This window comes from Primulina eburnea, chromosome 13 (genome assembly GCF_022965805.1).
Source record: "Primulina eburnea isolate SZY01 chromosome 13, ASM2296580v1, whole genome shotgun sequence".
Lineage (NCBI taxonomy): Eukaryota > Viridiplantae > Streptophyta > Magnoliopsida > Lamiales > Gesneriaceae > Primulina > Primulina eburnea.
In genome coordinates, this window is record NC_133113.1 from 34299838 (window position 1) to 34314397 (window position 14560).

The 14560-nt window shown below is 34.0% G+C and overlaps 2 protein-coding genes across 3 annotated transcripts; both read right to left on the reverse strand.

Moving 5' to 3' along the window:
* Positions 1-47: 47 nt before the first annotated feature.
* Positions 48-6430, reverse strand: LOC140809184 (gamma aminobutyrate transaminase 1, mitochondrial-like). 2 transcript variants are annotated; one of them, XM_073166681.1, is made up of 18 exons: positions 6201-6430; positions 4985-5112; positions 4685-4769; positions 4521-4593; positions 3912-4009; positions 3755-3847; positions 3329-3402; positions 3171-3209; positions 2991-3079; positions 2840-2916; positions 2654-2728; positions 1919-2050; positions 1744-1831; positions 1574-1652; positions 924-1014; positions 747-825; positions 542-657; positions 48-248 (listed from the first exon to the last, which is right to left on the reverse strand). In XM_073166681.1, exons 1-18 carry the CDS (start codon positions 6240-6242, stop codon positions 177-179), a joined length of 1530 nt encoding a protein of 509 aa, XP_073022782.1. In that variant the 5' UTR covers positions 6243-6430; the 3' UTR covers positions 48-176. The 2 variants fall into 2 exon arrangements, with proteins under 2 accessions (XP_073022782.1, XP_073022783.1); XM_073166682.1 differs by lacking the exon at positions 6201-6430 and having other exon boundaries at positions 4685-4782.
* Positions 6431-7957: 1527 nt separating this feature from the next.
* LOC140810118 (cytochrome P450 97B2, chloroplastic) lies at positions 7958-13911 on the reverse strand. The gene is made up of 14 exons (XM_073167936.1): positions 13616-13911; positions 12885-13074; positions 12473-12580; positions 12067-12151; positions 11325-11557; positions 10550-10723; positions 10000-10047; positions 9826-9885; positions 9526-9612; positions 9356-9444; positions 9171-9262; positions 8789-8850; positions 8385-8534; positions 7958-8315 (listed from the first exon to the last, which is right to left on the reverse strand). The coding sequence occupies exons 1-14, from the start codon at positions 13750-13752 to the stop codon at positions 8088-8090; spliced, it is 1743 nt and encodes a 580-aa protein (XP_073024037.1). The 5' UTR covers positions 13753-13911; the 3' UTR covers positions 7958-8087.
* Positions 13912-14560: the final 649 nt, after the last annotated feature.

Here is a 14560-nt window from a genome sequence, read left to right on the forward strand (position 1 = left end):
GCTATTCCCTTTTACACCCTCTGAACCAATAATTTCTTGAAAGAGGATGAAAGAAATTAGCGCAAACTTTACTATGAATTTTAGTAATTTATTTTCACATTATTATTATTGAAACGTAACTGATAAATAAACACATGTATTGTCTATTACATAGAGGCATAACAATTTCAGTTGTTTTACTTCTTAGATTTGAACTCTTCCACCCTTTCTTCTGTCTTCTTCAGAGCTATTCCATAAATCCGTATCAGCTGAAAATGGGAAAAAAGGAAAACGAATCAGCCTTTTAATTTATTCGAGTTCTACCCCGATTCTCGAATCGAACATTTTGATCACATGAACATGTACATGAAAAATGAACATCATCGAAAATGAGCTCCATTTATAAAAGAAGGGTTGATTCCACTCGAAGATGTTTCCGGAAAACATGACTCAAAGTTTTTTTAAAAATAAGTACAACTGACCCTCCTCTTCCTTATCGCTTTCATCTCGGTCCTTCCCAAAATGAATGGTGTATTATCATTCAAAATGTACAGAAACTCACCTCATCAACTTCTTGAGGAGTCACTATAAATGGAGGAGACATCATTATGCTGTCGCCCGAAACACGTACTAACATGCCATTCTCCTGACATTGTGCTCCAAAATATGCAGCAACACCTTCAAATTTAATGAAAGAAATGAAAATCGCGTCTCGTACCAAGCAATGTTCTAAAAAGGTTTTTCACGTAGATGTAGCAAGGCTATACCCCATTCAGGAGGAAATGCATCATTTGGTGATTTGTTATCCGTGAATTCTGTTCCAAGAATCAAACCAGTTCCACGTATCTTCAAGAAAGAGTGTTGATCAAAAGACACAATAAGAAACCATCCATAATATTCATGGAAAACCTTGTAGAAATGAATCTGATAAAATGTTTGTGTACCTCCCCGATGATGGGGCTGGCCGAAAACGCTTTCAAACCTTCTTGAAATTTGGGTGCTATACTGTTCACTTGGTCGAGGATGTTTCTCTCTCTGTAAACAAGGAACCTTTTAAGATTTTGACACAGAATAAGCAAAAGCCAGTCGCAAATGCTCCCCAACAGTAATCGAATATGTAGCAAATAAGTCATGTGCCCAGAGTAGAATGGTGAAGTACTAGAAATATAGCGAAGAAAACATGTAAGACAACGTATAATTACATGATTTGAACTTGAAAACCTATATCCACGACACAATGGCAAGAAATCTACAATTCTATCTTCTCTTTTACTTTAAAATACAATTCCGTATATACATGTGAAAATATCTTGGAAGGAATATGGTAATAATATTTAAAATAACAAAACCACAATATATGCATAGTAATCTCCATAACAACAAAATCGAACCTAATATATGTTTTGATTTCAATCAAATCAATTTGAATTGACTAAATGCGAACTCATCCTTTTTGAGATTGTTCTTTGTGCAAGTTCACTTCATACTTTGATTGTAGCGAAGAACTATATCAATCTTTTTAACACGACAATGTTAAATGTTATCGAGAATAAACAGTTAAGTCAATGGAAATAATCAAGTAATGACAACATACTTGTAGATCTTAAGCGCCTCCAATGCAACAGCACAAGATACAGGGTGTCCAGAATAAGTGAATCCATGGGAGAAAACCCCTTAAAGAAAGAAATTTTTGAGCGACTCAGTACATTGGATTTATGACCAAAACCACATCAGATTAAATTAGATTTAAATGTCACCACAAACCAAGCTTGTTGCTCTGATTGTGTATGACATCGTAAATTTCAGGGCTCATAAGAATGGCTCCAATAGGTACGTATGCAGAAGAAAGAGCCTGTATATTATCAAGAGCATAAGGAAATTAAGAATATGGAATAAAAAAAATAGCTACTACGAAATTTAACTAGAGGTGAACTTGTACCTTTGCCAAGGTGACAAGATCAGGTTTAATTCCATATTTGTCACTGCCGAACATTGTTCCGAGCCTTCCGAAGGCACATATTACTTCGTCGGCAATGAAAAGAATATCATACTTTTTAACTACAGCCTGAATCTGCACACACGTGAAAAATATTTAAACCAATGTCCACTCTTCACCGAAAAAAGAAGAGAGAGATAGAGACCCATCTCAGATATGTTTGGCAAAATTTTTACATAATTTCCTTCTCGACTCCAATTGAAGAAAATGGGTGCCCAGATTCCTTCTGGACACATTTTGGACTACGCTCTCAAAATACAAATACATAAAGATGTTAGCAACCACATTTCCGCATAACCTTGAGTTGATACGAGGTGCCAACAATAATTTTATACTTTATCATGCTACCTCGGTTTTTAGCCAGATCAAGGTGAATGAATTATTATCTAAACAGACACAGTAAGTCGGTCAGGTGTTAAGAATTAAAAACCTAAAATAAGTTTCTAAGACCAACCTAACCAAATATAAAAGGTCCAGTGACTCACAAAACAAAGTTGAAAAGGACTGATCGAACAGGCAATGCAAGTCATACTTTCTGTGAGAGATTGCGGAGCCATATATACCAAAATACCAAACTTTGCATACTTTAATTGAGGCCGCTCTATCTTTTATGGATTTTGTAGAGCTAATCATATTAAATTATTGGTGTGACATAGAGAATGGGAAAACGAAAATAACCTTCTCAAAATAGGTAGCGGGTGGAAGTATCACGCCACCTGCTCCCATTACTGGTTCCGCAATAAAAGCAGCAATCTGAGATATCAGAGTTTGCTAGTTGAGAAACACAGCCTTCCATTAAACCGGAGAAACAAATGTGTTAAAAAAGAAATTAATGGCATGAATTTATTATGAAACTCTAGTTACCGTCTCTGGACCCTCTTTGATTATAAGATTCTCCAAGTTATTGGCCAACCTAGTAGAGAACTCCTCCTCCGTTTCGCCTGCAAAACATTATTTTAGTATGATGTGATCATGTAAGAAGGTAGAAAGTAAGGACAAAAAAGTCTGCCACCACCTGGTAGATGGTAGCGCCAAAAATGTGGGCAGTCTGTATGTAACACATATGGGAAAGGAAGATCGAACTTCTGGTGGAGGGCAGGCAGACTATTAAAAAGACAATGAATTTTTTACAAATAATTTTTGCCGCATACAAGTAAATTTTGAGTCTCAGATAGTTGAATGCTAACTAGCATACCCCGAAAGACTGGCTGATACAAGTGTCGACCCATGGTATCTGCCACAAAAAAAGGAAAATACACTGAAACACAGGCAACAATGGTATATACTAAAAGCATATCGGTACCAAAAAGTTACGGTATAAACTAAGTGCATAACAGAACCAAAAAATATTACGATTTTGCTCGAGCAATAAATTTCTTTTTGTTTGGCCTTCCAAGTGCATTATTGTAGTACCACACAAGCTTGACCTATATGGAAAAAAGTTCAGAATTATGATTGATTTTACAAAAGAAAACTTAAATATCTAGTAAAAAGAAATTCATCAAATACTTGAATTCAAAGCAGCCCTTCAAGAAAACGAACAATTTAAATTGTTTTGTCATCTCGACAGATCCCCAGTTCCGGGCTTCTATCAAATGATTTATTTCGCAACATGGAGCGGTGAAATTTAAGTTTCCAAAACAAAACTACAAGTCCAAAATTATATACAAGTACAAATTTATGTTATTTTAATCACAACTTCGTCTCCAACAGATTTAAAAAAAAACTGCTGATATGATATCTAATAAAAGTTTTCTGGATATGATTGAAAACTTGAACCTGTGAATCATTGGCCTCTGACCCACTATTTGTGAAGAAGACTTTCGACATTTTACTTGCAGTGAATAACTTTAAAAGTTCTTTGGCAAGATCCTGTATATTAGAAATAAATTGTAAAATTTCCAAATTGAAGTTTCCAAATCTTAAATCATCATACCAATGAGGGTTTTGTCGTGCGGTTCCAGAAAGAGTGGTAAAATGGTAATGTGTTTAGTTGTCTGGTAGCAGCAGCAACAAGACGAGGCTCACTTCCACCTGAAAGAATGCTAAAGCATATAAGCTATTATAGTGGTGACAGTCATAATCATGTAGCAACCAGATGCTATTGCATGTTATTCATAATGAATTTAAATTAGGTCCATTATTCAATCCACCAAAAGTAAGAGCATGTGACCTGAAAACAACAAATAACTGAATGAGACCCACAATTGAAAATGACATAATCCCAGAAAACTATATAAATATCTACTCAGAGGACCTCCTTTATTTTGTACGTATGTTAGTGGGTGGCATCAACGTGGATGCAAAATATTAATGTTTCCATGATATCTGCTAGAAAACAAAGGTTAGTCTTGTCATAAGTTACCACATCCAAGCCAACAAATAATGGCTTGAATGACAAAAGTGTACAGAAGAATAGAAAGAGATGGATTCTTTCCCATCTAAGTAAAAGGCAGTGCAGGTGGCAAATATATGTATTTGACAATCAAATGGAAACTAGATAAATAACATAGGTGCTAAAGATCCATTTTAAAAGAGCAAATACCTAGAGCTGTACACCATAATCCAGCAAGAGAATCAAGATACTTTTTCCCATTAACGTCGTAGACATAAGAGCCCTATAACAAATAAAAATGTAAAGCATATAACTGGAAAACGAACAATCTTTTAGACTTGAGAAACTTGAACCCAATCAAACAACTTCTATACCTCCGATTTCTCAATCACTAACGGGTTCAGATCTGTAGTCTGCCATCCAGCAGTAAAAGGAGCCAGCATATCGTGCCCCTTGAAGCTAAGAATGGCAACTGTCACTCATGAGTTCACAAACTATATGAGTTAAAGATTGTTGAGACTTATTGGGAGATATCAGACATGTCTTCCTTGTGTAATGAATCACCGATTTAGTGAAATAGCACACTAAATGCTTTGGGGTTGCACTTTTTATATGGAATCTAGAAGGGAAACGTACATGCGAAAATTAAAAATAGCAAAAGAAAAGGTGCCTACTCGTTATCATCGGTCGATGAAACATCATTTTGTGCAGATGTCTCTGTACTGTAGCATTTCACGACATGAGTTTTAATAGGATGCTTTTGCAGACTTCTAATGGTTATATCCTTTAGAGGGAAAACACCCTGGCGAATTGAAAGGTGAAATGAAATGCACATTAAAAACATAAAAGTAGCAGAACACGGATAAATATTAATTTCGAGGAGAATTTGAAAAGTCGCTACATTTGGGTGACCTTTCTGCAAATGCGAACAGCATAACTGTTTTGTGAAATGATGAAACGGGCTAGCCGTAGTTAAAATTTTCAAGAAAACATCAAACACAATCAAGAATAGTTTCAAAAGGGGCATATAATACAGATTGAATTATCTTATTGATAAATGATAATTCATATGTAATGGTCGTAAAAACAAGGAAGTTGACCTTCAAATCCATGTAATACATGACTACCAAAAAGAAAATTATCTTATCAACGCTTTACATATAGTATAATCTGTCACATCAAAGATTAGAGCCCTACAAATCGGCCTATCTTGAAGTGGTGCTAGATTTTCAAGAAAACAATTCGAAACAAAAAATGGTTGTCAAATTCTTTGTTTATGATAAAGATTTGACCTCAAAACTACCGACAATTCAATCTCAACAACAGAGTTAAATGACATGTTATTCAGATTTAGGAACAAACATCTGACAAGCGAACAATGAAACCCATCGTTTCTATCCTTAATGGAAAAAATTAGGTGTAGATAATTTCATATAAATGTATCCTTCAGAGACTGGAAAGTGTCTCTGAGATCTGATTGGAGCTCTTTAGCGTTCCCATAGCATTTCGACTAATCAGCTGTTTGGCAATTGAGCAACATGGAATCTAAAACCATCTATTTTAACAAGTATTTCCAAGTTGTAAGTCCAAAACCAGCAATAGTCTATTATACACAGCAGAATACCCAAATTTCTCAATATTCAATCATATAATTTGAGCATCCCGACGGTAAACATGTCCGAAATCAACCAATACAACAACATGTAGATACATAAACCGGAAAAGAAGATAAACGAAAAATGACAAAAAAAATTAAGACCCAAAATCTCCAGCAAGCGATAGATTCACGCAAAACAAAGTTGAATACAAAACGAACCCACAAGATGCATCTCCACATAATCTTGAGCACGCAGTTGATGGATAAATAAGGAACAGAAGAGGCGAATCAACCTGGCTACCGTTTCTGAGGGTGGGTAGAAGAAGACGATGCATCGTTAACTTCCTTCCGCGCAAGTAGAAGAAGAGAATTTCAAGTAAGCTTTGTGCCCGAAAGAAAAAGTTGAAGTCTCGGGATTTCCTTTTTCTCTGGAAGTGCTGTTGTGATACAGACGATTCCTGGTCCCACAGTATCACAATCCAATTTCTTTATAGGCGGAATCGAAATCAGTAATTGGGAGTTCAAATGTTGTAATGATTGTAAAAGAAAGTTGTACATTTTGGTTTGTTATTATTTACCTTTTTCGCGACTTTAGTTTTTCGTATATCGGATTTCGGGAGCGTTTCTCTTGTTAAATTATTTTACGGATATTTTTTCGTGAGACGGATCAATTTTATTTATATTTATAATAAAATAAAAATTTGACATAAAAATTAATATTTTTTCATAAATGATATACATAAAATATAAGTCTCACAAAATTATTTCATGACACCTTCCCATGAATAAATTTTATGATCTCAAAATTAGTTATATATTTTTCAATTTTTGCAAATTAGATATTCATTTTTATCATGATTACTTTATATACATCGATCTCATATTATATTATATATCTAAAAATTATCAAAATTGTAAATTAAAAACTATTAAAGACTAAAAAAATTCAATAACACATACCAAAATCGTAAATAAACAAATATATATTATGACAAAAATATAATTTTTCCTACATGTTACAACAACAAATCTCGTATTATAGTAAATTTCCCGATATAATACCAATTCACAATTAACTACACGATTTCATCCTATTATATATACTCTTTTCGAGCAATAAATCCTGTAATATATTGCACGAAAAGACAATAATATACCCATGAGTGCTTTGTTAAAGAATGAGTCAAAAACTTGTGTGAGACGGTCTCACGGTTCGTATTTGTGAGACGGATCTCTTATTTGGGTCACTCATGAAAAAATATTACTTTTTATGCTAAGATTATTACTTTTTATTATGAATATGAGTAAGGTTGACTCATCTCATAAATTATGATACGTGAGACGATCTCATATGAGACTCACTCAACGAATGAAAGAGTACAAAATTATTTAGAAGGTCAACTTGAAATGTTGAAGTCCAGTGCTAAGGAACACGTACAAGAGGTGGGCCCGATTATATTTGGATCCACAACCATTTTTGGTCAAGAATATTTAGTTAATTTTTTTCTAATTTAATTTATATATAGCGTAAAATTTGTAGAGCATATCTTTTGTGATACGATTTCACGAATTTGTATCTATCAGATGGGTCAATCTACAGATATACACAATAAAAAGTAATACTCTTAGCATAAAAAATAAATTTTTTAATAGTTGACTCAAATAAAAGATCCGTCTCACAAAATACGATCTGTGAGACCGTTTCTCACAAGTTTTGCCAAATTTGTAGATGGTAAGAAATTAAATTTACATACATAATAATATCGCTAAAAATATTCATAGGAGAACTTATTTCGATTGTCTGTCATTTCAGTTAAAATAGTTGAGTTTAATAATTGATTACTGCGGGAATTTAAAAACAAATAAATGTTCCATCTATTAAATATATGATCAATTTTTTTTTTACTATTTTAATTTGTATAAAATTCATTAATCGTATGCCTAAAGTTATAAATCTCTAATACATATATGAAGTTTCATATTATTGAAATATAAAAGCATGTTATATTTCAAAAAAAAGAAAAGCATGATTTGATTTTTTTTTTTAAATAAAAACAAATTGGAATGAAACATATTTTTCATCAACATGATAGATTATGCTTGACCCATCTGTCTTCTGACTTTTAAAATTTTGTATATATGATATATTTTCAATACTAAGGCTGTAAATTCTACAAGAACTAGCAATGAACATTAGACCTCTTCTTTAGACGACACCACAGTCCAGTTTTGGTGTGAATGGTTGCTCCTGTAACTAGCTCTACATCGTCTGGAGATCCTTTTAACTCCACATCAAACTTCTGAAGTAACATTGCCAAAGCTACAGTCGACTCCATGAGAGCAAACTGGTCGCCAACACATTTTCTTGGCCCTCCACCGAAAGGCAAGAAAGCGAAATCCGACATGATCTGATGAAAATCATGGTCAGGAACATGATAAATGTTGAACTTGAGCGAGTCAAGGGTTGGAATGAGTACCTCATTTGGATACAGTGCTCCTGGGCAACGAGAAGGATCAAAACCAGACCAACCTTCGATGCCCTGGCTGGCCTTTTGAACTCGAAATCTCTCAGGCTCGAATTCATTGGGATTGTCCCAAAAATATGGAGATCTATGGAGGTTATATACCTGGTTCAAAGAGTTCCCACGGAAACAGATTATGAAGATGATGAATCTGAGGCTCGACTTAATGGCCAGTATCCCTCATTTAAAAGCTTATTCTATCAGTCAAGAACATGAATGACCTTTGATTAAAAAACAAATTAAAAGCACGAACAGTGGGAACCCACCCCCCCACCCCCCGGGCGCGCTTGAGTTTGTTTACTGGTTATGCTAAGAGATGATATTAAGTTTGAAAAGTTTATGACAGAAAATAGACTTACAGAAATGAATATATCAGTGCCGGCTGGTATCCCATAACCATCTTTATTTCCCATATAACCACCTGCGTAATGGAATCACCCAAGTTAAAATCCCATTTTTCATTCTGCAGAATGGGGCGCCTCAGCTATAAGCTTATAACCAATGTCAATAATAACCGCACTTCTCAAAATTTTCAAACTGGATAGTAATGTGAGCTTCATTCAACTAATACACGAGCTCAAACACGTTATATTATGTTAGAAAAGGTGAATGTTTAGTTTATAGGAGTATTGATGGATGAGAACTTCAACATTGATGTTGAGTTTCATTTCATTTTGTGGTATAGAAACCATGTCAGTTGTTACTCATCCTTTATAATGTTATGGGCAACAAAATAAATACCCGGTAATTGATCTGACTCGAGAGAACGTCTAATCAGCAATGGAGGTTGAGGATACAAACGTAAAGCCTCTACAACAATAAGTCGCAAATACCTGAAAGAATAAGCTGTTTGCATTAGTATAAAAATGATATGAGAAAGAATGAGGTGACTTCAAATTGTAGTTCAAAATTTTTCTTTAACATACTCCAATTTTTTTATTGATTCAAATGTTGTTCTCCCTTCTCCAAGCACAGAATCAATCTCCTCTTGTGCTTTCCTCAATTTGGAGGGATGCTGCATTATACACAATAAATTTGCAATCATCATTCACAATATTCATGAAAATTTGTGATTGTCAGATTGAATCAATCGTACTTGGGCAAGAAGGAAAACTGCCCAGGTAAGGACAGCAGCAGTTGTTTCGTGTCCAGCTATAAGCATTGTCATTAGGTCGTCTCTCAGCTATCCGGCAGAGACAACAAGAAAAAAAAAATATCATCATTTTTTTTAGTAAAATCTCAAGAGTTGAAGTGCGGTATATTGTAAGATGGGAAGCGGATAAGTCTGCTCAGAGAATTCTCAATGAACTGTATGCCATCCAGCATACAAAAACCCACCAAACTTTCATGTGAAACAGCAATGAAAGACAGAGATCATATGTGTCTGATTCTTTACCTGGCGATCATCGGCATCTACACCTCTCATGTCAACCAAAAAACGCAAGAGACTAGCATCCTGCAAACTTTTTCAGTACGGTGTCACAAATTCACTTTTCTGGGTCTTCTAAGATATAAATAAGCATACCAGTTTTTCAAAGTACAAAACGGATTAAATAACATTATTGGATACCTTGAGATTTAAGTAGTCTCTCTGTTGCAATTTCTCAACATCAGCTTCCTACAACAAAATGAAAAGAAAATAAGCATTCTTTGTGAAAATATAAATTCAAACAGAAAATGTACGGCTATGAATTTACAATACAACAGCTACTTTAACACGAGTATTTTTCAAGTATCATTGTGGCATGTCACTCGTAAAATAACTTCTCATTTTTACTAGGCTCATCTAGAAGTCCAGTCATTTCACAAACAATGCTTACCTTTGACGTTTTATATCCTGTTTAATAACCACGAATATAATACAGATACATTGCATCATTCGACATGCCAGAAATAAACAGGTAGTCCTTATTTTGCCAATACTTTTGTGATCATTATGCAACTCTTAAGTTTCAAGTATAACATATAAATATAAAACTTGAATACAGCCCACGTACGCTGCCACCACATTTAAAAAATTAGAAATATGGCTCTTGGGACAGATCAATCAAAAACAACTTTCATTATGATAGCATGATCTACATATACTACCATGGCAATTCAGCTGTACATTGTCTCACCTCTCTGGTCTCTTTTGCATTTTTTATCAAACCATCGAGACAGTCATTGATATATTTGAGGTCATTCTGAAACTTTCGTTGCCGAGGAACTAACAATTTGGCCAACGGAATTTTCCAGTAAGGAAAGTAAAATGTAGACCGATGCTCAGCTTCAAAAAGTGTACCATATACAGCCTGCAAGTAAATGTAGGACAACGATTATTACTAATTGGCAATTAATCAGCAAAGGGATGAAAGGAAGGCAGATGCAAGCGTATAATGCATATAATTCAGAAAAAGTAAAAGACTGTGCAGAAGAGAATTACAGTACTCGATAAAAAATAATTGATGCAAAGAGAGGAAAACTTCAATTTTATGGACATTGCTCTCATACAGCCTGCCCAGAAAGATCAACCACCCAATGACAACAATACTTGAATCACAATGTGATTGCTACTTTACAGAAAATATTGCAAAACAATATATAGATAACAGAAATGAAGCCATGGTGTTTTTGTGCATGCTGACCAGCACATGGCATAAGGTTTATATAATCATGAGATGCTCATGCCATATATCAATCAAATTAGAAAACGATTTGATATTCTTAATATTATGATAACATTTTTATATGATTTTATAGAACAAATATTTTCAGTGAAACACAGAGGTGATTATTGCCCTCTAAATTAGAGCGATTATAAGAATTTGGCCCTCTGTACACTTTGTCGAAGATGCAGACCTTCATGGAGGAATCACAGGAACAATTAAAGTTAAAGGGAACCTCCACTCCTACCTTAATTACAGGGGATTCCTTAGTAACAGATCCAAAGTCGTAATTAAAAACACCGAGCCCGATAATATCGAGTGCCAAACTAGAAAATTCGGATTCAAGGTCCAGTTCAATTGTCTTCTCTCCAGCTTCCGCTTTTAAGAGCTGCTCGAATTTAGCCGTCATTCTCTCAGAGCAGTCACCAAACACTTTGACCATGGCTTCCAAGTATAGTACATGGAATCCAGGAGCAATAACTGCAACACCATTAACATTCCATATATGTAATTAGCTTATGTAGAAAATTATTCCAAGAACCTGACCATCTTCACCGTCCCTACCAGAAATTTAGCCAAATTATTCAGTTCTGTTGAACTTTCCAGTTAATTCTTTGTCACAAAAAAGGGTCAAGGAACTGAAAAGTCAACTCAAAACTGAAATAGAAAATCCATTTGCACGAGAATGAATCATTATAGTTTTCGGAATACAAGTCAAACAGGAAAATTCATATATGAGGTTCCAAAAAGATCAGAAGTTTGTTATGAACTGTCTGATAAGAACATTTGAAATTACAATTAAAATAACCAAGCTACTGCACAAGAAAATATTTGATCATGTTGAAGGAGAAATGTTAAAATTTAACAATTGATTAGAGAAAATAGAGTTCTAAACATGAAAATTAAAAAATGCGAGATCTGATGTTACCACATAAGAGACAAAATGCATAAAATCAATGTATTTTTTTATTTAACTGTTAACAGTTCACCTCTTCTTCTCTGTTTCCAAGTGTCAAGATCAGCAGGTATGAGTCCTTTTCCCATTATTGGTTCCAATATATCAGCAAGAACACCCTACATAATGTTATGATAATTGCCTATTACCATATACTTCAATAAGAGCACTATGCATTATATATTGTTACACTCTGGAATATTTATCAGAAGATATATGTTTGATAGCCTCTTACTGACTAAAAACATAAAACTTTGAAACGTTCATGAATAAAAAATTAAAAATAGAACATTATAAACTGTAGAAGATGAAATTACCTAAATGAAGAAAATAATAGAAACAGGAAAATTTTCCATTGACTCCATTTCTATGACAAATATGGCAAAGGGAAAGAGATTCACTACAAAATAAGAGAAGCATATTGTGAAAACGAATGATACCTTATCATAGGAAAATGCATTTTCACGGAGAATGTGTCTTGCGACAATGGGATCTGAGACAACAACAAAAGCCTTTGGTCCAAAGGCTAGCTTGTACACTGAACCATGCTGTGTCCGACGAAAAATAAACAGTAATCAAGGGAATCACTGATGAAATAAAAAAATGAAAGAAAGAGAGAGAGGAAGGAGATAAAGAAGTATCACTCTATGGAACTATATATATTGCCATACCTAAGGTGTAGAAGTATAATCACTACCAAAGAGGCAAACATGTACTCCTAATTAACTAATTCCCCGAAGAAAATAGATATTTGGGTATTTGAGAGTCTTAATGACTATAGTACCATAAGAAAAAAGCTGGAGAACGAGTTAATGAATAATGAAAAAATATATAAATTCACAAAAGAAGCACCTCCAAGAACCAATCATACAGGGAGAAGAAAAGTGGTTTCCCAAAAAGATCAGAGACCGCGCCTTCAGCTACAGGCATCGATGTAATCTTTCCTCCACTCAAAAAATTAGTAAGGAGGTTGCTTGCATTGTCTAATAAGTTCATTTTTTTGGTCGTTTTGGGCTCATCAGTACTTGTTGAAGTTTGGCACCTACAATTAACACAAATGAAGTATCAGCGAATTCATCAAACGAATTTGGCTTGAAGTATCCCGTAATTTCAAATTACGACTTAAATTCGTTCAACTTTATTTAATTTGAGCTCTGGTAAAAAATTCATCTCAAATCCTCGAATATTAGGGGAAAAAATGAAATACATGCCTCCAAATCCACCTTAAATCCAAGCATAACTCCACATTGGGACTCTGTGTTAATACAATGTGGCATTGGTGAAAAAGAGAGAGAAATGATTTGAGACAGAAAACATGAGCTTCGAAATTGAATGAGTAAGGAGTTATGATAAAATCAGCTGAAGACATGATTTTTTATCAGGGTATATCCAATCCAAACTTGAAATTAAACTACGAATACTCATTTTTCAAGTAATACAAATTCCAAAATGTGTAAAATTACGAAGCAAAAAAAAAGAATAAACAAACAAACAAATTTATGCCCACGATATAGCTGGAGAAGTAAAAATCAGAAGGCTTGCACCATATTCGTAATAGAAAAATATTAGGCTTTGGGGAGTACCTGACTGAAGACTCTTTTGGCTTAAACTTGGAAAGCAGAGTGACTGATGAAAAAGTAACTCCGGAGGAAGAGAATTCATTGAAACGATTCACCACAAGGCAAGAAGAATGAGCACAGATACTCGGCGCAGAAATCATACTTCGAATTCTCCCGTTATTCCTATTTCTTCTTGAAATTGAGGCCAACTGGTAGAAGATGTGGTATCACCGGGAAGAAGGTTGGGTGACAGAATTTTATTAAAAGGATAATCTACGCACTGAAATTTGGTGTTTTTTCTGGTACACGTCACTATTGTCTGAAATTTCGGTGGGGGTGTGGGGTCAATTCCAACGTGGATTCCAACTGATATGACCTACAATGGAGTGTTATATATATATATATATATATATATATATATAGATTGCTCGAGTCAGATGAGATAGGATGCTCATCTCATACAATTGATTAGTGAAATGTTCTTATAAAAAAAAGTATTCTATATATTCAAATAATTCACCTAATTATGGGAGTCATAACATACTGAATCACATGAGAAAATGATGTGCCATATTTATAGTTAAATAAATCAACTCTCGAGGTAATTATTATATCAAACAAACCGAATACTAAATTTACAATGTACGCCCAAGATTAATGATTTTGATTTTAAACAAAAAAAACCCAGTATAGATCATTCTTTAATTCATCCACTACGTGATATATATATATATTATATATATATATATATATATATTATAAGATATATATATATATATATATATATATATATAACAAGAACTCAATTCATTAACAGAAATCTAACAACAATACATCAGAAATCGAGAAGGAAGAAGACTCAGCTCACTCCTTTTATCAGAAGTAGAATTAGTTACACTTGTTAAGATATGAGATATTTGAAATCAATGTTTTTATATAATAGGATCGGTGATCGAACTGGTCTATTTA